General features: G+C 52.8%; 3 protein-coding genes across 3 annotated transcripts; 2 read left to right on the top strand and 1 right to left on the bottom strand.

The window, feature by feature from the left end:
- Positions 1 to 87: 87 nt before the first annotated feature.
- Positions 88 to 6,872, bottom strand: LOC114845814 (guanine nucleotide-binding protein subunit alpha-13-like). The gene is made up of 5 exons (XM_029134308.3): positions 6,446 to 6,872; positions 5,370 to 5,596; positions 3,087 to 3,137; positions 2,083 to 2,283; positions 88 to 2,006 (listed from the first exon to the last, which is right to left on the bottom strand). The coding sequence occupies exons 1-5, from the start codon at positions 6,726 to 6,728 to the stop codon at positions 1,635 to 1,637; spliced, it is 1,134 nt and encodes a 377-aa protein (XP_028990141.1). The 5' UTR covers positions 6,729 to 6,872; the 3' UTR covers positions 88 to 1,634.
- A 268-nt stretch (positions 6,873 to 7,140) lies between these two features.
- Positions 7,141 to 16,467, top strand: LOC114845791 (regulator of G-protein signaling 9-like). The gene is made up of 17 exons (XM_029134251.3): positions 7,141 to 7,762; positions 8,925 to 9,021; positions 9,428 to 9,478; positions 9,562 to 9,668; positions 9,745 to 9,796; positions 9,863 to 9,921; positions 9,994 to 10,070; positions 10,147 to 10,228; positions 11,074 to 11,136; positions 12,054 to 12,083; positions 12,157 to 12,218; positions 14,977 to 15,090; positions 15,162 to 15,277; positions 15,363 to 15,450; positions 15,525 to 15,663; positions 15,735 to 15,817; positions 16,036 to 16,467. Exons 1-17 carry the CDS (start codon positions 7,694 to 7,696, stop codon positions 16,232 to 16,234), a joined length of 1,488 nt encoding a protein of 495 aa, XP_028990084.1. The 5' UTR covers positions 7,141 to 7,693; the 3' UTR covers positions 16,235 to 16,467.
- Positions 16,468 to 16,548: 81 nt separating this feature from the next.
- Positions 16,549 to 17,877, top strand: LOC129603415 (regulator of G-protein signaling 9-like; the record flags this gene model as incomplete). The annotated part of the gene is made up of 2 exons (XM_055504561.1): positions 16,549 to 16,964; positions 17,047 to 17,877. Coding segments are annotated over 2 exons (576 nt in total), but the record flags the coding sequence as incomplete, so codon positions are not given.
- Between the last annotated feature and the right edge of the window lie 6,459 nt (positions 17,878 to 24,336).

The raw sequence follows: 24,336 nt of genomic DNA, 5'->3' as shown, positions 1-24,336 counted from the left end.
GATATTCATATATAATATATAAAAAAATTATATACGGAAAATAACAAGAACAACCATATAAACACATGAAGAAGAAACAGCATCATCTCATTAGAAAAGTGTATTTATTGGGGGTTAGAGTGGTATGAGACACAGGCATTAATTTCGAAAAAAAAATCACACAAAATACATCTACATCAGTTATCTTCAATGGGAAAGCAGTGATTTGAAAACATTCAGGATGGGACATAATACGGCATTTCTACATCCATTTACATTTAAAGGAGATAAACCAGGATATTATTTACATAGCAACAGATTACAGTATGTACACGGCCAGGACTGAAAGCAACATGAAGCTCACATGAACTTTATTACACTACAGACGCAAACACGGGGGAGAGCGCGGGATGATTCCACAGTGCCTGGGCTGACAGCTGCTGGCAAAACTCCAATCATTTGTGTTTTCTACAAACTCAAAACGTAATTTAAAAAGGGAAAAACATGTTATGCGATGCCTGGGTCAGTTACAGTAAATTAAGGCAATCTATGACAGTCATTTGTCATTCGGCTAAACAGCGGAAGTCTGTCCCTTAACAAGGCACCTAATTAGACATAATGAACGGAGGGGGGAGGGGGTTCTGGCCCAATGTTCAGGGGTGAAAACCAGGAGGATACAGTACCAAACAACACCCACCTAGTTCATTCACCAACAACTACAACAGCATTTACACTGGTTCTGATTCAACCCTGAGAAATGGTGGACTACATTTTCACTTGCTGGCTCACACGCTTAACGTCCCAGTGAAGGCAATTCTTTTTAGCCTCCAAGCGTCCATGGAAACTTTTATTGTACTTATCCGTTTATGGAAGCCACGATTTACTTTAATTCTAAAGAGATAAAGGCACAAACGCAGGAATTAAACAGTGATTAGTCTCAAAAAGACTTGGAAAGACATGGATTCAGTCTTGCGCTTTCTAGCATCATTTTACAGACGAGGTGCCGGTGCTGGAACCAGTTTCCACAACAAACCCTCAATTAACTGCTCTCAAACAAAAAGTAATGAAAGACACGGGTCGATGTAAAGAAACAGGGCTGCAGGAAGAGACAACGGAGCCGTCTCCAGATCATCAGAGACAAGGGCTCAGGAACAAAAGGACATTTTATGACCCAATTCTTGATTTACACACGCTGCTCAGATAAATGACTCATTTCTTATATATTTGGATTGGGAACTTATGAGCTCCCACAGCCACAGTGGCACCAGCACAGGGACCTGGTGAGTTGAAGAGCTCCAGCGAGTCTTATGCTGTAAGGAAGAGCTCAGTTCAGAGGAGCGTCTTGAGACAAAACAGTGGTCAGATGTTATCCAACATCCGAACCACCTGCTTGACTTAAAAAAAATTATTAATAATAATAATAATAATAATAATAATACAGATGGTCTGTTCTACTGACTCGTTCCCACATTAACCCTGAAACAACAAGAAGGTCAACTCTTCAAATAGGAGAGTAAAAACTAACATAAAATGGCGAAAGAAGAATTCTGACATCTACTGGATTCTTCTGAGGTTGGTCTGTCCCAGATCCTCTTCAGGAGTGAGCAGGTGGTTTGTCCCCATTCAGGTTCTCTACTTTCACAGGTTGACAGGGGTCATTGGAGCATGAGCTGTTTGAGGTTGTCGTGCAGGATGGTGTCCTTGACGTCCCGGAACACCAGCCTGATGTTCTCCGTGTTGATGGCAGTGGTGAAGTGGTGGTACAGCGGCTTCTGGTTGGCGTCACGCCTCTTGGCCCGGAAGCAATCCACCATGAATGACTGGATATCCGGCAGGCTGTGCTCCGGCCCGGTGTAGTCAGGAAAATAGTCCTTGAGCGGAACACTCTTTACCTTCTCCTCCAGCAGGTCTGTCTTGTTGAGGAAGAGAATGATTGAAACATTGATAAAGACACGATTGTTGACAATCGTCTCAAAGATGTCGAGGGATTCGCGCAGCCGATTAGTTTGCCTGTCCTCCATCAGCACCTGGTGGAGAAGGGGGGATGTAGTTTACAAAGTGGTCAAACTGATTCGAGTGCGACGGGCAGCAGCAGGTTCTCACCTGGTCGTATTCAGAGGAGGAGACGAGGAAGAGGATGGAGGTGACGCAGTCGAAGCACTCGAACCAGCGCCTTCGCTCCGACCGCTGCCCCCCCACGTCTACCATCTTGAAGGGAACATTCTTGATCTCAAAGTCATACTCGTGAATGCCTTTGGTGGGTTTACGGGCCAGCAGGATGTCCTGTTGACTGGGAATGTAATTCTGGTAACGACATGAAAGGTCAAAATCAGCAGAGGTCTATGAAACACAACGCGATCCTTCTTCATATCTCTTACACTGAGTCAGACAGTTGGTTCAACGCACTCACGGTCTGTACAGAGATCAGTCATGAGATTTGAGGAAATGACAGCAAAGTATATAATTACAGGGAAAAGAAAACACACACTAATTTCTACTGGTGCAATTTGTAACTGAATCAAACACAGATTAAACAAATCAATCCTGAATCTTAGGGGTAAAAACCGACTAGAAACAAAAAAAGACTCCACATCTGGGTAAAAATTTCAAATCTATGGAAATACTGATTTAGAGCCTTAATGCATTACAACATTGTGTTGCCAACACAGACCTGAGTGTGTTCCCCATCAGTGGTGGCTGCTCTGGCGGATATTGAATAATAATCTATAAACACTCCCTGCACCAGCTGACAAAGAGCAGAGGCCTTCACAGGTCACCGGTCTGTCACACATTTACACCTACAGGCGATTTACAGCTGCCGGTTGACCCAGTGTGTGCGTCTTTAGACTCATGTAGACGGCTGCATGGGCCCAGAGGCAGCACGCAGTCAGAACCACTACACAAATGCAGTAGTCTGTGAGCAAATCCAACTAATTGTGAGATTTAGGTGAGACACTTGTAGCATCTACTGCGGTAACAGAAGCATCTCTGATAAAAACTGTCAGCACATTTCTGAGCTGATGTTAAGATGCTTAGACCTGCTGCAATATCCACTATAATATGTCCATGTCTGCTCAGAACAATCAGCGCAGGCAGAAACAACTTACCAGCTCGCCAAGCTTATCCAGATTATCCAAGAAATACTTCACCGACTCGCCCTGCAACAGGACACAGGAATTTCTGTTAATGCAGGTTTATTCATGAGACAGTACAGATGGCACGAAGTCCACCTTCACCTTCACCGCTGCCGCTTTTCTATTTTAAAAAGTAAATGCGTGTGGCCGCCTGCAACAGAGTCTGCTGCGCTGTGGAACGGAGGCAGGATGCAAAGTCTTCAGCAGTGCAGCAGTCACGTGTCTTTGATGTACGCTGAAGTGTGGCTAGATCTGTGTGTTGGGGGCGTTTTTTTCTAGGCCATTCTGACGCCTTTCATGCGCAATCCGTGCAAGCCCAGACACGAGGCTGCTCAGACCGAGATGCGCTGCTTTATCTGCGTGTCCTGTGTTCAACAGGAACAAAAACCGATGTAAAAAGCACGGCGGGCCTTCCTCGTCACGACTCCTGTCACCCTGTGCCTCTACGGCAGCAGACGAAGCGTTCGGACGGTTCATTTAAATGTTTTTGCATGAATTAAAAAGCAAACTGACGCCGGAATAACAACATTCAAATCCTACTAGTACTCGTACATTGGGCTGCACCAGTGAGTGACTTAACCCCTGCTGGGATCTACAACACTCACCTTTAAAGCTTAAAGCTTTAAAAAAAACTAACATGACCTGAAAAACCTGTGTGTGTGTGTGTGTGTGTGTGTGTGTGTGTGTGTGTGTGTGTGTGTGTGTGTGTGTGTGTGTGTGTGTGTGCGCACGCATGTGGGATGTGTATACAGGGCTAAGATTACAAAAGGGAGGAGTGAAGTGACACAGTGCTAAAGCACAGCTCGGTTTCTGTGAAGCTAATTTTAAATTAGCCACAATTCTGGCCTTCCCTGAACAGAAGCTCAAATCTGAGTGTTGGTTTTGAAATCGCCAATAACTCAAAAGCAGAACCGAAACAAGAGGAGCAATCAGACTGGGCTCTTCCCGTTTATAATAAAGCATGACGACGCCTGCCGTATCGTGGATGTGCTGTAAAAGCAAAACTGAAACAACGTCAAATAATCAGTCAGTTCGTCATTGCATGGCAGCCGCCTTAGATTCAGCGATTATCATCAATTAAAAGTTATTATTACAGCAATAATGATAAGGATGGTTGATTTTAAAGGCCACGAATCTGGGAAATTAGTGATCACACTAAGAACATCAAGCGTGGTTTGAGCCTTTACATGTGCTTCAGATGGTAATTACACATAGACAGAAGCCACGTGTGGTTAAAGAGCACAATGGAAACACAAGGGAACAAATGAGTCCCCACTCGGATCAGACACAAGAGGCGGCTTCAGCGGTGGAGCCCAGGCAAAGCCGTAAAAAAGCTGCATTGGGGCATTTTCTCCATGTTTAATTACATTTAAATATGGATCTTCTTGTTTTTGTTGCAACGTTTAGACGTGTAAGTTACGTGCAGGTATTTTATTATCACAATCAAACTACACCAACTGTTCACAGGGGTGAAGTCTGATTTCTCACAGAACTGTCATATCTGCCGCAGATTCTGAGGGTGTGGTCCACGCTGCTCTGTCAGTTCCGTTGGATTTGGCTTCGCTGAGTGAACAAAACAAGCAATTTCTGACTTTTTAGATCGGTTTTAGAGCCCTCAGTGTCTGTGGCCGTGTGACTCTATGTCCTTGTGATTGTGCGACACCCTTTCTGTTGGAAAAGGTGCAGAGCCGGGTTCTGTTTGTAAGCAAAGCTGTTTAACTACAGATCAACATTCCTGCTCTGATCACTCTCGTTCCCAGTTCTGTCTCCTGCGGGCTGAGAATGTGAGAGGCCTGAGAACAGCTCAGAAAACTCATTTTTCTTCTTTTGTCTCAGCATTAAAAGCAGCGTCGTGAAGTGTGGCCCCTGTTCTCTGCGCACTGGGCCTTCCTCAAACGCTGGACAATGTATGAAGTTTAACTCATGACCTCAGGGTGAACAAGGCAGCATAATTAGGATGTTTCTAGGAGCACAGAAATGGCCCAGTGACTACAAGGTAAATGTCAGTGTGTTGGAACGTGCACGCCCGGACGTAAGGAAGGGGAGAGATGTAAACAGGAAGCTGATTCAATCACATGTCTGACCATTCGGCCGACAGGGAGACGGAGACAGCGCCAGAGACCAGAATCACAGCTGGAGATCCAGGCACAGAGGGACGGAGGAATGAATTATGTGGAAAACCACTTTCACTTTCTATTTTCAGTGGCCGACCTGCAGGACAAAGCCCAGGGCCGCGGCCGCTCGCCGTCCACCTACCAGCTGAAACTCCCGGCGGCGGTCGTAGGCGTGCTGTATGCCCGAGTCCTCCCACAGCGCTTTGATGGCGGGCAGGTAGCCCAGGAACACGAACGTCTCCAGCTGCCCGTTCACCATCTGGGCCGAGCGCGTGTCGAACGCCATCACCGTGTCCCCGTGCCGCTGGTTGTCCGGGTCGCCCCACGGGATGTGCAGCTTCTCCCGCGCGTCCACCAGCACGCGTATACCTGGGGAGGAAGTGGAGAGATTCCTCACAGAGAGGCCCAGCGGCAGGATGTGGAAACCCAGCGGGTCAGGTGTGAATGGAGGAAGCTTTGATCAAGTGTCCTACAAACCCAGTTAGGAAAAAGCGCACAACTCTGACGACGGTGATTTATCACAGCTATGAGAAAAACTATTTAAAAGTAGGGCTGCAACCAGTACTCTCGTTATAATATTCCTATTATTTGATTTAATGACTCTACTACTTAGAATACTATTCTAGCTCATACTAATAATTAATAATCGTTTAATTATAACACGAACAAAGTGAAGTGTTCTTTCACACGTCTCCACAGAGACACACATCACAGTAGATGACAAAGACGCTGCGGTTGCGTGATGATCAACTGCGTTTCTGGCCGTGAAACGCACATGGGGCGTTTGAGGCACATGGAGAAGGTTCGGACCGATCTGACGCGTCGTGGTAGAACCTGCTGGGGTTCTACACTGCGGACCGGGCTCGGGGGAACCGTGGGCTCAGACGCTCTCCCTGCGGCCGAACAGCAGCGCCGTCGATCGTTACGCAGCCTCCATTAGCTCCATTCCTACGTTCGTTATTGAGAAACCGAACTTTCCCCTGGCTTCGCAAACGCGGCCGCGGCAGAACGGGCGATAAAGGCAGGAACCCGCGGCGCTCGTGCGCCTGGGAGCCGGTTCAGAGCGGGTTGGGGCAGAAAGACGGCTCGCTGGGTGTGCCGACGGCAGATGGAGACTGTTTATGTCCGCTCCCCAGATGTGGAAACTTTCACGTCCATTTTAAGCGCCTTTCTGTCGCCACTCAGCGCTTAAAGGCCCTCGGCGGCCCCCGAGCTCACCTTTGATAACGTTGCTGTAGATGGTGCCTCGGAACTCCTCGCGGGCTCGCTGGTCGAAGTCCTGGCCGTGGATGATCCGCATTTGTTTGAGGAAAGTCGACTTGCCGCTCTCGCCAGCGCCCAGAAGCAGGATCTTCACCAGCCGCTTCACGTACGTTTTCTCGCGGGAGAGGCATCGGTCGATCTCCTTGGACTTTCGGAGCTGCTCCCCTTCGCCGCTGTTGAGCAGGCACACGGGCAGACAAACTTTTAACACGGACCTGGTCGGCAGGAAATCCGCCATGTTCGCACAAACTTCATCGATGCTAATTTGATGCGCGTTCGCGGGGCGCGGGCACGGGACCAAGCCCCTTCCCTAAACCCAGGAAGCAGTTGACGCTAATCTGCTGACTGTTCAGCGTCCGCGCAAAGACGCTCCGCTGCGATTTACCCTCCTCCCACAAACACATCACTCTAAAATATGACTCTTTGTTTACATACCTGAGTGAACTGCAGCTCAAACAACAGTTAGGAGCCTACACAGATATCCACAATGGCCACGCATTCTTATATTAACAACTAGAGCTGGAGTTAGTCTTTAGTTGTGATTAAACAAGGCCTAAATTGAAAAATGTCCATATATTTAGTTTAATGTGGGAATAAACTGGGCCGCGCTCTAGCGATACTACAGCTCCCCCTGCTGGTTCTGATTGGCAGTTAGAAAAGACCGCGCTCTGATTTGATTGGCTAAATCGGCTCTTGCTTTTACTTATGCTGCCTTTAATGGCCGTCGGACGTCTGAATGTATTCATTCGGTAAATTTAATCTGCAAGACTAAATAAAAAACTAACTCGTCAAAACCTAGATTTCCTGTGAACATACGCGAAGAAATAATAATCAAAAAACAGTTGTGGAAAGCATAATATTATTGTTTATTATTGATACTCATTATTATTTGGTCAAATATTTCCAATTTTGTTTACAAAGTTATAAAATTGATTGATTTCGTAAATGTGTAAATTCGATTTACATCTATATGTATAATAATATTGCCATAAAACAAATGTACTTATGGCCACTCCAATGCGAAAGAAGACGTTGTAGCTGTATATTTTCAATATGAAATGGAGATTGTGATGAGCACGTGAAGGCAGCACCGGCATCGACCATTGCGCTTCATTGAGCGTCCCTTTCATTGAGCATCCCCACACGACACGGCGCACGGACGACGGCGCATTCACTGGCGAGAGGGAGTGAAGAGCAGCAGACATGACGATTAGAAACACTCTGCTGGACCACGGACAGAGATTCCGCCCGCGCATGGCTTGTCTCAAAAAGGTAGGACTGTGTTTGCCGTCAGACGGAGGTTTAAGCCTCGCTGCAGACGCACCTACAGACGGATCATTCACTCACTTATAGTTGATGATAACAGACATTTTCTCCAGTCCTTGGTTTGACTGTAGAGGTTTGCTGCATTTTAATGCAGATGAAGCTCTTATAAAGTCCACTTTTCTAAAACAGTTAGTAATAATCACACATATTCCCACAGGACATGTTGTAATCGAGCTGCTTTCTATCAACAACTGTGGGGCAGTATTTTGTTGCAACCTTTTCACCGTGATAAGGTCACTCAGATTAATAAGCATTACGCCTGGATCAGTATCAGCGCTTCCATTCCAGGTAATCCAGACCCTGTGCACATGTGAGGGAGCGCCGTTCACCATCTCACCCGGCTCATCCATTCATCTCAGGAGCTGCGCTCGGGCGTGCTCCAACTTTGTGGATGTCTCGCTCCGAGGCCAGCGATCGCTGGGACCTCGTTTCCAGGAGAACTTCACGTTTCGCCCGATGAAAGCCCACTTTAGTCCGGCTCAGCCTCGAGCTACAGCCTCTCTGCCGTGACTTCAAAGCACGAAGCCACTTCAAACAGGCCGGAGTCATGAGCACACGCTGGCTCTGCACACACACACACACACACACACACACACACACACACACACACACACACACACACACACACGCATGCACGCACACACACACACACACACACACACACACACACACACACACACACACACACACACACACACACACACACACACACACACGCATGCACGCACACACACACACACACACACACGCACGCACGCACGCCTGACCTGTGGGATACGGTTAGAAACCTGTGTGGACCGTCCCACACAAACACAAGCCACGAGATCAGGCTCTGTGACAAACCCAGATGTTTTAATGCAGCGTCGATGTTCATTGTCAAGTCCCAAGCGATGAATGCTGACTAAGCAGCCGCTAAGTCCCAACAATTAGTCGGTATTTGCCTGTTTCCATCACAGGATCAGTGTTTACGTCGATCAGGGAACATCGCACCTGCTTGTTAGACACAACTCAGTTTCACTGCCTTAAAGCCGTTGGCATGGTGACTTCTGCACCCCATCACCGGTTGTCGTGGTAACCGCTTGCCGCCCCTTGTCATGTTTGATTGCAGGCGGAGAAGGTGTTGCTGGAGATGCAGGACCCCAAAACGGGAGTGAAGTCCCAGATTCAGAGGCTGGTGATCACGACGATCCCACACGCTCTCACCGGTAACGAGGACACACACTCACACGATGCATGGTCTCACAGGAGGATACCAGAGCGCTGGGCTCCGAGTCGAGAGCAGATTCTTATCTCCATGACAACCCCTGTGGTCTGAGAGTCTGGGGGGGGGTAGGAGGCGGAGGAGGAGGAGGAGGACAGTGTTCGAGTGGAAGAGACTGAGGAGGCGGTGGAGGAGAGAGAAGGGGAACCCAGAGATCTACGTCATCGAGGGCTGAATGAGACACACACACACACACACACACACACACACACACCCCTCCTCCCTCTTTCCTTCCGTAGGGGCTCAGATTGAATCCACCCAGTGTGTATTGTTGTTCGGACACACACACACACACACACACTCTTTACTGCCGTCAGAGCCGCTTATGTAACAGGTTTTCTCCTCTGCAGGTGAAGATATAATTGCATGGTTGGCAGAAAGATTCCACGTGGACGCACAAGGTGAGGCGCGTGCATCGCGTGCAGGCGCTCAGAGCGACGCTCCATGAGCAGCGCCTGAACGTTCCGTCTGTGTGTTCCATCAGAAGCCAGACATTTGGGCTCCACCCTGGTGGCGCTCGGCTACATCTACCCGCTGCAGCACCACAAACGGCTGATCGTCAAAGCCGACGCGTCGCTCTATCGCTTCCAGGTCAGACTGACAGGAAGCTGAGAACCCGACGCAGCGGCAGCGCCTGACGACTCTGACCTTCTCTGTCCCCCTCCAGACGCCGTACTTCTGGCCCACGCAGCAGTGGCCCGTGGAGGACACCGACTACGGTAAGCGTGACCGCGCTCGCTCCCACCTCACGCACACGCGCCCTGACTCTCCTTCTGTCCATGAAGCCATCTACCTCGCCAAGAGGAACATACGCAAGAAAGGCATGCTGGAGCTGCACGAGCAGGTGAGAGGAGGGGGGAGGCGGAGCGGAGGGGGAGGCGGAGGCGCGTCTGCTGAGCTGTGCTTCCACCCCCAGGAGCAGTACAGCCATCTTCACAAGTGGATGAACCACAAGTGGGACTTCATAGTGATGCAGGCCAAGGAGCAGTACAGGTCGGTGCCGCACAAGCACAACTCGCTCCACGTTAACGTCACCGTGGCGACGCTCTGAACCTGTGTCTCACTTCAGGGCTGCAAAGGAGAGGAAGAAACCGGACCGCGTGGTGTTTGACTGCCAGGAGAGGGCGTACTGGGTGGTTCACAGGCCCCCGGTGAGACGCACACGCATGCGTGTACGCACACACACACGCATGCACGCATGCATGTACGCACACACATGCATGTACGCACACTCACACACACACACACACACACACATGCATGAACGCAAATTCACCCAAACACGCATGTATGCACACAGACAAACACCTACACACATGCATGTACGCACACACACACATGCATGTACGCACACACACACACACATGCATGCATGTACGCACGCACACACACACACATGCATGTATGCACACACACACACATGCATCATGTACGCACGCACACACACACATGCATGTACGCACGCACGCACACATACACGCATGTACGCACACATGCACACACACACACACACACACACACACACACACACACACACACACACACACACACACACACACACACACACAGATAGTGATCACAGGATGTAGCTGTTGTGATAACGGTATGAGAATGCGCGTCCCGCCCGTCTCTGCTTCTCAGGGCGTCTCATTATCTCCACCCATGATGCCTCATTACTGGTTCACGTCCAGTCAGAGCAAAAGGGCACGAGTGATTAATATTTGACACGGTGAAGCAGCGTCAGCAGCAGTCGCACCTGGTGCTGGAGGCTCTGAGACCTCTGGGTTCCGTCATGACCCGGTCCAGCCGTGTCCCTGTCTGCTCCAGTAAAAGGAGGAACGCTCCGTTTAAAAGACCACACTTTAATCGTGTTCAGTCTCACATAGACGTTGACATCATTTACATACAAGCACATGTTTCAGTGCAGATGAGTTAAACACACATAACGAGCATCTGCTCTAATTAACGAGCGCTCTGGTAAACACTGTCTGTGCAGCCAGGGACGGTGAGCGCCATGGACTACGGACTGAACCGACGGGTGGACCCCGGCGCCGACGAGGTAACAGGTGAGTGCTGGTCGGACCCAGTGAGCGGTGCTGAGTGTTTACCTGAGTCAATACTAAAGTCTCGTCTCGTCTCCTTTCCTCCTCTTGCTTCCTTTCCTCCTCTTGTCTCCTCTTGTCTCCTTTCTTCCTCTCGTCTCCTCTCATCTCCTTTCCTCCTCTCATCGCTTTTCCTCCATTAGCCTCCTTTCCTCCTCTTGTCTCCTTTCCCCCTCTCGTCTCCTTCCGTCTCCTTTCCTCCTTTTGCCTCCTTTCCTCCTCTTGTCTCCTTTCGTCTCCTTTCCCCCTCTAGTCTCCTCTGGTCTCCTTTCCTCCTCTCGTCTCCTTTCCTCCTCTCGTCTCCTTTCCCCCTCTCGTCTCCTCTCGTCTCCTTTCCTCCTCTCGCCTCCTTTCCTCCTCTTGTCTCCTTTCGTCTCCTTTCCCCCTCTAGTCTCCTTTCGTCTCCTTTCGCCCTCTAGTCTTCTTTCGTCTCCTTTCGCCCTCTAGTCTCCTCTGGTCTCCTTTCCCCCGCTCGTCTCCTCTCACCTCCTTTCCTCCTCTAGCCTCCTTTCCTCCTCTTGTCTCCTTTCCTGCTCTCATGTCCTTTTTCCTCTCGTCTCCTTTCCTCCCCTCCCCCCCTCTCGTCTCCTCTCGCCTCCTTTCCTCCTCTCGTCTCCTTTCCCCCTCCCGTCTCCTCTCGCCTCCTTTCCTCCTCTCGTCTCCTTTCCTCCTCTCCTCTCTCCTACAGGCTGCTTTTGTCTGGTTAACCACACTAACACGCTCACAGCCCAGGACTCCACCTGCATCACGTTCCTTCTAAGCGTCATGAGTCACACTGTGCCCAGATAAGCTGCTGTTATCCAACGGCCTGCACGCAATAAAGAGTGATGTCACTCATCGTTGTATGTGTGTAACTCTGTGTTTTCTGCCTCAGGTGACAACTCCCGACTTCTTTGAGAGAATTGTGAGTGTTTCCTGCTCTTTGCTCCAGAGCAGCCGCTGCAGCAGGACGCTAACGTCTCCTCTGCTTCCTGCAGATGATCTTCACGCAGCAGTCGATCATGAGGCCCAGAGTCAAGTCGTCCGTGTCCATCGGCGCGTAAGGCTCCTCCTTCCCCCCACCTCCTCCTTTCTCCCCCCTCCTCCGTCCTCCCACCTCCTCCTTCCTCCCACCTCCTCCTACCTCCCAGCTCCTCCTACCTCCCACGCAGTCCTCCCCCTCGCCCCTCTCCTCCTTCCTCACCCCCGTCCTCCTTCCCCCCCCTCCTCCTCCTTCCCTCCACCACCTCCCTCGTACTACCATCCCCGCCTTCCTCCTTCCCCCCTCCCTGCCTGTCCACCCCCTCCTCCTTCCCCCCACCTCCTCCTTCCCCCCCTGTCCTTTTCTCCACCGCCTCCGTTCCTCGGCCTCCTCCTCCTTCCCACCTCCTCCTTCCCCCCCCTCCTTCCTCCCGCCTCCTCCTACACCTCCCCCCTCCTCCTTCCCCCTCCTCCTTCCTACTACCTCCTCCTTCCTCCCACCACCTCCTTCCTCCCACCTCCTTCCTCCCTACCCACCATCCTTCCTCCCCCTCGCCGCTCTCCCATCCTTCACCTCCCACAGTCCCTCCTTCCCCCCATCCTCCTTTACCCCCCCCGTCCCCCTTCTCTGTCCCACCTCCTCCTATCCCCCTCCCCCTCTTCCTCCAACGTACCCTCCCCCCTCCTCGCTCTGCACCATCCTCTCCCACCATTCCTCGTCCACTCCGCACCACCATCGCCTTCCCCTTCCCTTCCCCTCATCCTCCTTCTCCCCCTCTCACCTCCCACTCCTCCCCCCTCCTCCTTCCCTCCCACCTCTCCCACCTCTCTTCCTCCACTCAAGCCTTCTAAGTCCCCTCCTCCTTCCCACCCCCCCCCTTCTCCTTCTCCCGTCCTCCTCCCCCCCTCCTCCTCGACTCCTCCACCATCTCCCACTCCTCCTTCTGCCCCTGCCTACCCCTCTCTGCCTAGCCCTCCCCCTCCTCCTCCGCCCCTTCCTCCTTCCCACCGACGCCCTCTCCAGGCTCCTCTCCTCTCCCTCCTTCCCACCTCCTGGAGCCTCCCATTCCTTCCCGCCTCCTCTACTCACACCGCCAAGTCCCCCGCCTCCTCCTTCCCCACTCGCTCCTTCCCCCTCTCTCCTCCGCAACTTTGGAACCACCTTGCCCACCTCCTTTGCTCCTCTCCTCTTCCTCCCGACCTCCTCCTTCCTCCTCTCCCCCCCCTGCTTCCCAGATCCTGCCCTAACCTCGCCCCTCCCACCTCTTCACTCCCACCCATCCTCCTCCCCCCACTCACTCCTGCCCTCTCCTTCCGCCCACCTGGTCCTGTTCCTTACCCCAGGTCCTCCCTCCCGTCCCACTCATCCTGCTTCCCCCCGTCCTCCTTTCCTACTCCCACCGATTACCTTCCCATCCCACGTCCCCCTTGCCTGTCCCCCACCTAGATCTTGCCTGCGCCCGTCCTCTTCCACCCCTGCCTTCTCTCCCACCTCCTCCTACCTCCCACCTCCTCCTTCCCCCCTCCTCCTTCCTCCCACCTCCTCCTACCTCCCACCTCCTCCTTCCTCCCTCCTCCTTCCTCCCACCACCTCCTTCCTCCCACCTCCTCTTCCTCCCCCGTGCTTCTCCACTCTCTACTACTCCCGACCCGTCCTCCTCTTCCCTCCCTCACCCCTCCTCCCCTCTCTTCCCCCCTCCTCCTTCCTCCCACCTCTCCCTCTCCACCACTCCTCCTCCACCATCCTCCCACCTCTCACCTCCTACTCCCCCTCTCCTTCCCCCTCCCCCCTCCTCCTTCCCCCCACCTCCCCTCTCCGCCCCTCCTCCTTCCCTCACCTCCTCTCCCCCCTTACCCTCACTCCTCTTCCTCCCCCTCTCTACCTCCATCTCCTCCTCCACCTCCTTACCTACCTCCCCTCTCCACTCTTCACCTCCTCCTCTCCTCTTACCTCCACTCCTCCTCCTCCCCCCCGTCTCCTTCCTCCTTCCTCCCAACCCTTCTCTTCACCACCTCTCCATGGCCCTCCGTCCTTTCCCCTCACCTTCCCTTCCTCCCTCCCCCTTCCTCCCCCCATCCTCCACCATCGCTCCCGCCTCCCTCCTTCCCGCCCTCCCTTCTCTTTCCTACGTTCCTCCCCGCACTGACCCTCCACCCCGTCCACCCCCTCCCTCCTTCCTCCCTCTCCTTCCTAACTACCACCCTATTCCGTCCTCCCCCTCCTCCTCCTCCCACCCTTCTTCCTCCCCCCCTCCTCTTAACCTCTACCCTCCCCCCCGTCCTCCTTCTTCCCACCCTCCTACCTCCACCTTCGTCTCCTTTTCCCCGCCTCCTCCTCCTTCCCCCCTCCTCCTTCCTCCCACCTCCTCCTTCCCCCCTCCTCCTTCCTCCCCCCACCTCCTTCCTCCCACCTCCTTCCTCCCACCTCCTTCGGTGTAAGCCGGGCCCCCTCCTCCTTCCTCTCCACCATCCTCCTTCCGCCCCGTCCTCCTTCCTCCCACCATAGCATCCATCCTTCCCCCCCTCCTCCTTCCTCCCACCACCTCCTTCCTCCCACCTCCTTCCTCCCACCTTCTCTTACCTCCCACCTCCTCCTTCCTCCCACCTCCTCTTACCTCCCACCTCCTCCTTCCTCCCACCTTCTCTTACCTCCCAACCCCTGCTCCTTCCTCCCACCTCCTTCCTCCCACCTCCCCTCCTTCCTCCCACCTCCTCTTACCTCCCACCTCCCTCCCCCCTCCTCCCAGCTCCTCCTTCCTCCCACCTGCTCCTTCCTCCCACCTCCTCCTCTCCTCCCACCTCCTCCTCTCCTCCTGTCACAGCTGTTTTTCTTGCAGACTGGTCAAACACTGCGCCATCTACCACGGACACGACCCCTTCCTTTCCAAGTGTCTTCCCAGCAACCCCTGGCTCACCGACGACGTGACGTCGTGGAACCTGAACATGCCCAAGTGAGTCAGAACCAGCACCTAGAATCAGCCGCTGTTGTCGCCCGCTCATCACCGTTGTCTGTGTGCGACAGTGTGGAGACGCCCACTAAAATGCGCGTGGAGAGGTGGACGTTCAGCTTCGGGGAGCTGCTGTCGGACCCTCGAGGGAGAGACGATTTCAGGCTCTTCCTGAGGAAAGAATTCAGCGGTACCGAAGCGAATCCGAGGATTCTGATTCTGATTGTGATTGTGAGTGGAGCAGGGAGGTGAAACATGAGGACGTTGTGTTTCAGGCGAGAACCTGGCTTTCTGGGAGGCCTGCGAGGACCTGAAGTGGGGAGCGGCTGCAACCATGAGGGAGAAAGCGGAGCAGATCTACAAGTAGTGTCCTCCCCTCGTTAGCGCTCCCCCGCTCGCAGCAGCGTGACTGACAGCTCCTTGTGCTCCGCTCCCAGGACGTTCCTGGCGAGAGGCGCCCCACGCTGGATCAACATCGATGGGAAGACCATGGAAATCACCGTGAACGGCCTGAAACACCCGCACAGATACGTCCTGGACGCGGCGCAGACGCACATCTACATGCTGATGAAGAAGGTCAGTGAACGCACCACAGCGGCCGGACAGTAACTCCCAGCAGCCCCGGCTCTGACGCGCGTGTCCTGCAGGACTCCTACGGACGCTACCTGAAGTCCCCGGTGTTCAAGGAGACGCTGAGGAAGGCGGCGTGTCCTGAGGAGCACAAGTTCACGTGAGACGCAGCTTTTTTACAGCGTTTAATCACGGCCAAAGGAAAAGAAGCCCCAAAGGAGAGCAGTGACATTGGACGTGGTGATATTAGAGCCCTGCACCGTCCTGTAACTACCACATCCATCACGCTCCAAAACTTAATTTTCACCTTGTCCTCTCTCGCCCTCCTCTCTCTCCCTCCTCCATCCACATAATGAATCCACATATTTGTGGTCCTAGTGACGCCCAGTTGGAGCACAACGCCAGGAACAGACGGCCCAGTCTCAGCCCCATCATCCTCCGGCAGCAGGAGCAGGAGCAGAGGGCCCGGACGGCAGCGAGCGCCCCCGTGGACATAACGCAGGTCATGAGCCGACTCAGCAGGCGGAGCAAGGACGCGGAGCCCCGTCCTGCTGCTCAGGGAGTCAGGGGAACATGAGACCTCCTCGTCTGCTGCTTCCACACAGCTCTATTAGTACAAGTCTATTTATTGTAGTTCACCTCAGTTTGGTGACGAATCGATCTAGAACAGAAACGCTGAATCATTTTGTCACGTGTTTAACATGTTGGAAAAATGTAAAATCCAGTTCTTTCTTGCATTGTGACATCGTGTGTGTCCATCGTCATCTGTTCTGTTCCCATGAGCCAATAAAACCATCGTGTTTGAGTCCAGTCGTTCGCTGTCGTCTCTTTGATTTCGTCACCATCTGTGTGTGTTTGGCCTCTCTCGCCTCCCTCTCACTCGTCTCTTGACCTTTGACCTCACAGCTGTGCCGCTTCACCACGCCTGTCCCGCACCTGGCCGTGTACTCGGGCGTGGCCGAGCCGCCCGGCCCCGCCCCCGGCCCCGCCCCCGGCCACGCCCACGCCTCGCCCTCGCTGCCCTTCCTGGCCCACAGCCCCGTGTGCCCGTCGCCCATCAGCGTGGCGCTGGACAGCACCTCGGCCTCCGGCGACGGGAACCCGGAGGCGCGGGCGCCGGCGGCCGGGCCCGCGCCCCGGTCCCGCGTGGCGCTGTCTCTGCGCCGGCTGCTGAGGAGGAGCTGCGCGCCCTCCGCCATGTTCGCCAGCCTGTCGCCCAAATGCCAGTCGGCCGGCGGGACGAGCAGCCGCGTCCAGCGCGTGGGGCCGGAGCAGCCGGGCCAGGCTCCTCCCAGACGGACCGGCAAGTGAGTGGGAGCCGCAGCCGCGCACGTGCACGGGCGCAGGGCGCAGGGCGCAGAGCGCAGAGCCTCAACCTGTCCTGTGCAGTTTCTTCCAGATTAAAGTGGACATCCCCCCCGAGTGCCGCATCTACCCCATCGAGTCTGAGGACGAGGACGAGGAGGCCAGGGCCGCTTCCCGAGGGGTCGGCGCCAAAGAGATCATCTGCCCCTGGGAGAGTCTGACGCCGCACAACGGCGCCAGCTAACGGGCTGCCGCCTGTTAACGCGGCCTTGAACCTGTGTGTGAGCAGGCTGGAAGCAGGTCGGACGTCTCACACAGGACTTTTCATGCTCTCCACCGGAAACAGACACATCCAGCCGGGACTGGTGGTTTCCTGCCTGCTGACGGACGCCTTATCGCCGCCCGCCGTCGCCGGGAGCCTCCTGGAACCCGCAGGTCCGCTTCACTGGCGCTGGTGGACTTTCACATCCCGATCTGTAGCCCTCACGCTCCAACCTCAGCCTGCGTCTTGATTGTAGCTCAGCAGCAGCCTTATCGGAGGCGTCTCTACCAGTGTCTGATGCAGCGCCGCACAACTGAAAATGCAAATGGAGAAGGTAGAATGTAGATCATATCGTCTGTGCTCAGAGTCTGTCTGCGCACGTGTCCAGTGAACAAGCGGCAGGCGTGTTCTGGTTCTGCCCCGTAGACGTAGATGCCTCGTTGCTAGTTTTTTACCTCATTCCAGGTGAGACGGAAGCACAGCTGGCGGCAGCTCTGTCGTTTCGTCTCCGTGCAGCCGTCGTAGAGCGTGAACAGACATTAAATGTCAGAATGTATAATCTCTGTCACGTTTACAGATGCAAGAATGTGAAATAGGTGAAGTGAACATTCCATGGCTTGTGTCAAGTGCCTCAATAAATAATCTGACGTGTCCTTCTTTTCAGTGTTTGTGTAGTAACACAGGTCGTCCGTCACCTGCGCCACGGAGCCACTAGATGGCGCTAAAGCAGCAGCATTGAGGAGCGATCGGCTCCGTCCACAGACTCAGACCTGAGCACGGAGGAGCGTTCGCTCATTAGTGTTTTGCCTCATTAGTTTGATCCGATCTTGATTTCTCGGTGCAGAGGCGACACTCGCACCGCGTTTGACCTCTCTGCCACCAGATCACAGGCTGCTCTGCAGAACCGCACCGCCGCCGCGGAGCCGAGGCCGGGGCCCAGCTTTGATGAGGACGGAACCATCTGATCGGCCACACAGGGACGTTCACACCCGGTCCAGCTCCACGTCAGCAGGAAATATATGCCACAACATACTTAACATTCGTTTGAGCTGTGCATACATTACAATATATTTGTTTGGAAGCATTATTTAGTTCATCATATAATCACCTTTAGCTGCAATTATTGCAGTCATTTGCATTTAAAGTAAGAAACCGGAGCCTAAAGCTTTAAGAACGTCTTCTTTTATCTCATAAAAGACAAAAGTCTGTATTTATGCTCCTGTTTGAACCAACATGAGATGATCAGCACTGCTCTCTGCTCAGATGATGAATGCGGAGCCTGCACTAACATGTAAACATTTGTCTCCATCCGTCTGATTGGAGACAAACATGTTGAGGCCACTTTGTCTTTGCACGACTTGATTAGGAAACACACACACACACACACACACACACGCACACACACACACACACACACACACACACACACACACACACACATACACACACACACACACACACACACACACACACACACACACACACACACACACACACACGCGTGCGCGTGTGACCTCGCTGTGACATGATGAACGACCAAATCAGCAGCGTAATGAAACTCCACACATCCTGCGGCTTCGCTGTGGACGCGGCGTCCGGCGCCTCCATCAGACTCAGGTGACCTGAGCGTCGCGGGTCCGACAGGAGCACATAGTTACCGGTGACCCGCACCCTGTGGAACAGAATGAGGAGAGAGAGTGAGCGTGAGCTCCGTTCAGGACCTGCGCGTGTTAACCTCAGCTTCCTCCCGACCCGCCGCCACTAACCGGGTCAGCGCCGTGGCAGCGAGCTCTCTAGTTTAACACATTAAAGGGAGTTCATCGTCTTCACTGTAAACCTCCTGTTGCTGTGAGTCGGCTCTATGTGAATAAACTGACGTAACATCATTGGCAGTAGTTTTTTATGAAGCATGGACACAGTTTGTGCTCCATGTTTAACCCTTTACCCGCTGATCTGCCATTGGAGGACGCTGTCGCTGCTGCTGTGACGTCACCAGACGCCCTGAAAGCTTCCGCCGGCTGGACTTTACAGCACAGCGTAGGGGAAGAGTCTCATCAGGACCTGCTTCTGTCACGCATCACATACGTGCACAGACATGCGATAAAGTCACAGATGCAGATTGCATGATTACATTATGCAGACGCATGAATGCATCTGTCTCATGAGAAATTAATAGCGACTTGCTTGGAAACGTCTGAAGCAGATGCACAGAGGCCCGGTTTATTTATGGATCTGACGCCTCACGTTGTTCTGCTCTCAAGTTATTTTTGCTTTCAAAGTGTCTTTAGACGAAGGAGGAGGAGGAGGAAGGACGGAGATGAAGATGCGGACGGACAGAACTGCTGGAGAGGTGAGCGGGCCGCGAGCCAACGAGGACCGGTGGCACCGAGGACTCGGTACTTTAACCCGGGGTAAAAGGTTCCACTGGCGGCACGTGGCTGTGATCAGAAAGTTGCTCTGGATGGTAAAAATATCTCATGTGCTCGTGTCCTGACGGCTGCTCCCTAATGTGAAGTGATGGGGGTTTATTTCCTCTCTCTCCTCCACCTCGCTCGCTCGCTCGCTCTTCTCTGCAGACATTAGTCCAATATCCAGAGTGATGATTGTCTGTTTAAACATCTGTCCACAATCAGACAGTGGGACTATCGGCTTTAATCTAACTACCAAAGATATGGAATTAATTTACAACTATCAATATTTACAGTCCACAGCGTTCGAGGTTTCAGTGGATTCTGACTGATAAATGTAATGTTTGCGCATGTTCAGGGTCCGACGTCTGCAGACGCTGCTCGTTCTGGAGACGTTGAACATGTTGATGTTGGACACATGTTGAAGGTGCTTGGACAGTGGAAAGCGCTGCAGGAGGGTGGAGAGCACAACGCATGCATGACAGATCTGACAGACGTTGAGTCCACACAGATGCTGCAACGGTGCCCGGAAGGTTGCAGCACTGAGAGAAGATCAGGCTGCGTCCTGAGGCCTCGAGTCCCTGCTGCAGCGTCAGAGCGCTGCCTCCGGGCGCCACAACAAGAGCCCCGTTCAGCAGACGCCTGAACGCCTGGAGAATGCCTGGAAAACGCCTGGAAAACACCTGGAGAATGCCTGGAGAACACCTGGAGAACACCTGGAGGATGCCTGGAGAAAGCCTGGAGAACGCCTGGAGAACACCTGGAGAACACCTGGACAATGCCTGGAGAACGCCTGGAGAACACCTGGAGAACACCTGGACAATGCCTGGAGAACACCTGGAAAACACCTGGAGGATGCCTGGAGAACGCCTGGAGAACGCCTGGAGAACACCTGGAGAACACCTGGACAATGCCTGGAGAACACCTGGAAAACACCTGGAGGATGCCTGGAGAACACCTGGAGCACACATGAAAAACACACGAAGAAAACCTGGAGAAAACATAAGGAACACACGAAGAACACCTGGAGAACACCTGGAGAACACCCGGAGAACACCTGAACGCCTGGAGAACGCCTGGAAAACGCCTGGAAAACACCTGGAGAATGCCTGGAGAACGCCTGGAAAACACCTGGAGAATGCCTGGAGAATGCCTGGAAAACACCTTGAGAACACCTGGAGAAGAGCTGGAGAATGCCTGGAGAACACCTGGAGGACGCCTGGAGAACACATGAAGAACACCTAGAGAATGCCTGGAGAACAACTGGAGGACGCCTAGAAAAGACCTGGAGAATGCCTGGAGAACATCTGGAGGACGCCTGGAAAACACATGAAGAACACCTAAAGAATGCCTGAAGAACACTTGGAGAATGTCTGGAGAACACCTGGAGAACGCCTGGAGAACACCTAAAGAACACCTGGACAATGCCTGGAGAACACCTGGAAAACACCTGGAGGATGCCTGGAGAACACCTGGAGCACACATGAAGAACACCTGAAGAACACATGAAAAACACACGAAGAAAACCTAGAGAAAACATAAGGAACACACAAAGAACACACGAAGAACGCCTGGAGAACACATGGAGAACACATGGAGAACACCTGAACACCTGGAGAACACCTGGAGAACACCTGAACACCTGGAGAACACCTGGAGAACACCTGGAGAACACCTGGAGAGCGCCTGAACGCCTGGAGAATGCCTGGAAAACGCCTGGAAAACGCCTGGAAAACACCTGGAGAATGCCTGGAGAACACCTGGAGAACACCTGGAGAATGTCTGGAGAACACCTGGAAAACACCTGGAGGATGCCTGGAGAACGCCTGGAGAACGCCTGGAGAACACCTGGACAATGCCTGGAGAACACCTGGAAAACACCTGGAGGATGCCTGGAGAACACCTGGAGCACACATGAAAAACACACGAAGAAAACCTGGAGAAAACATAAGGAACACACGAAGAACACCTGGAGAACACCTGGAGAACACCCGGAGAACACCTGAACGCCTGGAGAACGCCTGGAAAACGCCTGGAAAACACCTGGAGAATGCCTGGAGAACGCCTGGAAAACACCTGGAGAATGCCTGGAGAATGCCTGGAAAACACCTTGAGAACACCTGGAGAAGAGCTGGAGAATGCCTGGAGAACACCTGGAGGACGCCTGGAGAACACATGAAGAACACCTAGAGAATGCCTGGAGAACAACTGGAGGACGCCTAGAAAAGACCTGGAGAATGCCTGGAGAACACCTGGAGGACGCCTGGAAAACACATGAAGAACACCTAAAGAATGCCTGAAGAACACTTGGAGAATGTCTGGAGAACACCTGGAGAACGCCTGGAGAACACCTAAAGAACACCTGGACAATGCCTGGAGAACACCTGGAAAACACCTGGAGGATGCCTGGAGAACACCTGGAGCACACATGAAGAACACCTGAAGAACACATGAAAAACACACGAAGAAAACCTAGAGAAAACATAAGGAACACACAAAGAACACACGAAGAACGCCTGGAGAACACATGGAGAACACATGGAGAACACCTGAACACCTGGAGAACACCTGGAGAACACCTGAACACCTGGAGAACACCTGGAGAACACCTGGAGAACACCTGGAGAGCGCCTGAACGCCTGGAGAATGCCTGGAAAACGCCTGGAAAACGCCTGGAAAACACCTGGAGAATGCCTGGAGAACACCTGGAGAACACCTGGAGAATGTCTGGAGAACACCTGGAAAACACCTGGAGGATGCCTGGAGAACGCCTGGAGAACGCCTGGAGAACACCTGGACAATGCCTGGAGAACACCTGGAAAACACCTGGAGGATGCCTGGAGAACACCTGGAGCACACATGAAAAACACACAAAGAAAACCTGGAGAAAACATAAGGAACACACGAAGAACACCTGGAGAGCACCTGGAGAACACCTGAACACCTGGAGAATGCCTGGAAAACGCCTGGAAAACACCTGGAGAATGCCTGGAGAACGCCTGGAAAACGCCTGGAAAACACCTGGAGAATGCCTGGAGAATGCCTGGAAAACACCTTGAGAACACCTGGAGAAGAGCTGGAGAATGCCTGGAGAACACCCGGAGGACGCCTGGAGAACACATGAAGAACACCTAGAGAATGCCTGGAGAACAACTGGAGGACGCCTAGAAAAGACCTGGAGAATGCCTGGAGAACACCTGGAGGACGCCTGGAGAACACATGAAGAACACCTAGAGAATGCCTGGAGAACAACTGGAGGACGCCTAGAAAAGACCTGGAGAATGCCTGGAGAACACCTGGAGGACGCCTGGAAAACACATGAAGAACACCTAAAGAATGCCTGAAGAACACTTGGAGAATGTCTGGAGAACACCTGGAGAACGCCTGGAGAACACCTAAAGAACACCTGGACAATGCCTGGAGAACACCTGGAAAACACCTGGAGGATGCCTGGAGAACACCTGGAGCACACATGAAGAACACCTGAAGAACACATGAAAAACACACGAAGAAAACCTAGAGAAAACATAAGGAACACACAAAGAACACACGAAGAACGCCTGGAGAACACCTGGAGAACACCTGGAGAACACCTGAACACCAGGAGAACACCTGGAGAACACCTGGAGAGCGCCTGGAGGAACGCTGCGGCCCAGAGCTTCCATCCCAGGTGTTGCATACATAAATGAGATAATGACTCCCATAAAACATGAGGCTCAGCTGGTTTGACTTCTAAACGTGAATCGTTGTGAAGCAGGTTCTGCTTAAACACAAACAGGATGAATGTTTGGGTGTTCATTGAAGTAACTGCGCATGTGCAGATGTTTGTGACAGGATCCGGCTCGTCACGGATGGAAACTTTTAGTTCACCTGTGAACGCGTCTAACGCCGTCCAGCTGTTGGGGAGACGCTCACGCATCTGTCCGTTCATCAGCGCGTGGCTGCTACACATTCAGATCCCACGCGGCGCCTCAGTCACGCGCCTCACACCTCAAACGCTCTATTTTAACGCTCGTCTGTATTTATAGCGCCGTTAAAAGGCCTGTCTCCTGACGGGCTTTTATTAGGAGTGATGCTAACCTGCGCGCGCCGGCAGCCTGTCCGACCCCGCGGGGGGTGGGGGGGCTGTTTGTTTCTGCTGTCAGCGCTGAGCAGCAGCTTTACTCACACACTGTACGCGTGTCGACACGATTCCAGTCGGCGCTGCCTGAGAACGCGTGTTTGCGGCGCGCGTGCGGTGAGACTCGTGATGGATTGATGCGCTTTTCAGGTTTCAGCGCTTTGATCCATGAATGAGACTCAGGATGAGACGTCTCCCGTGTCTTTGCTCCTGCTTGACTGCACGTGCACCTAAAGGTCTGTGGGCTTGTGTTCCGGTATTTACTTCATTTCCTGTTTGCTTTAATCACTGACAACCTGCTGGACTCCACTTTAAGCTTCATTCCTTCAATTATTATTTGATTAAATTCTCATCTGTCAAACCGAGAAACCGTGAACCAGAGACGCGTCTGGACCCACGTTTCACATGTCTGTGAAAACGTGTGAATTAATTATTGCATCTATGTTCAGTGTGTCAGCTTGAACAAATAAAACAAACACATTCCTTGTGTTTTCTCACAGATGCGAAGATAACAATAAATTACGTCAGACAGCAAAATGTTGCTTTGAGCCGCAGTCACGCAAACTTTGTGTTAAACCTTTGGC

The sequence above is a fragment of the Betta splendens genome, chromosome 19 (assembly GCF_900634795.4).
Source record: "Betta splendens chromosome 19, fBetSpl5.4, whole genome shotgun sequence".
NCBI classification, from domain to species: domain Eukaryota; kingdom Metazoa; phylum Chordata; class Actinopteri; order Anabantiformes; family Osphronemidae; genus Betta; species Betta splendens.
This window is presented reverse-complemented; position numbering and strand designations above follow the sequence as displayed.

What these genes read in the sequence shown, in the direction of transcription:
- LOC114845814 (XM_029134308.3), bottom strand. Translation starts at nt 6,728, where the DNA reads ATGGCGGATTTCCTGCCGACCAGGTCCGTGTTAAAAGTTTGTCTGCCC. An exon ending in GCCGCCGGGAGTTTCAGCTG is followed by an intron (nt 3,138 to 5,369) that starts GTAGGTGGACGG and finishes GTCCTGTTGCAG; the next exon opens with GGCGAGTCGGTGAAGTATTT. An exon ending in TGGATAAGCTTGGCGAGCTG is followed by an intron (nt 2,284 to 3,086) that starts GTAAGTTGTTTC and finishes TGTCGTTACCAG; the next exon opens with AATTACATTCCCAGTCAACA.
- LOC114845791 (XM_029134251.3), top strand. Translation starts at nt 7,694, where the DNA reads ATGACGATTAGAAACACTCTGCTGGACCACGGACAGAGATTCCGCCCG. An exon ending in GGGTGGTTCACAGGCCCCCG is followed by an intron (nt 10,229 to 11,073) that starts GTGAGACGCACA and finishes CTGTCTGTGCAG; the next exon opens with CCAGGGACGGTGAGCGCCAT. An exon ending in CCTGAGGAAAGAATTCAGCG is followed by an intron (nt 15,278 to 15,362) that starts GTACCGAAGCGA and finishes GTTGTGTTTCAG; the next exon opens with GCGAGAACCTGGCTTTCTGG.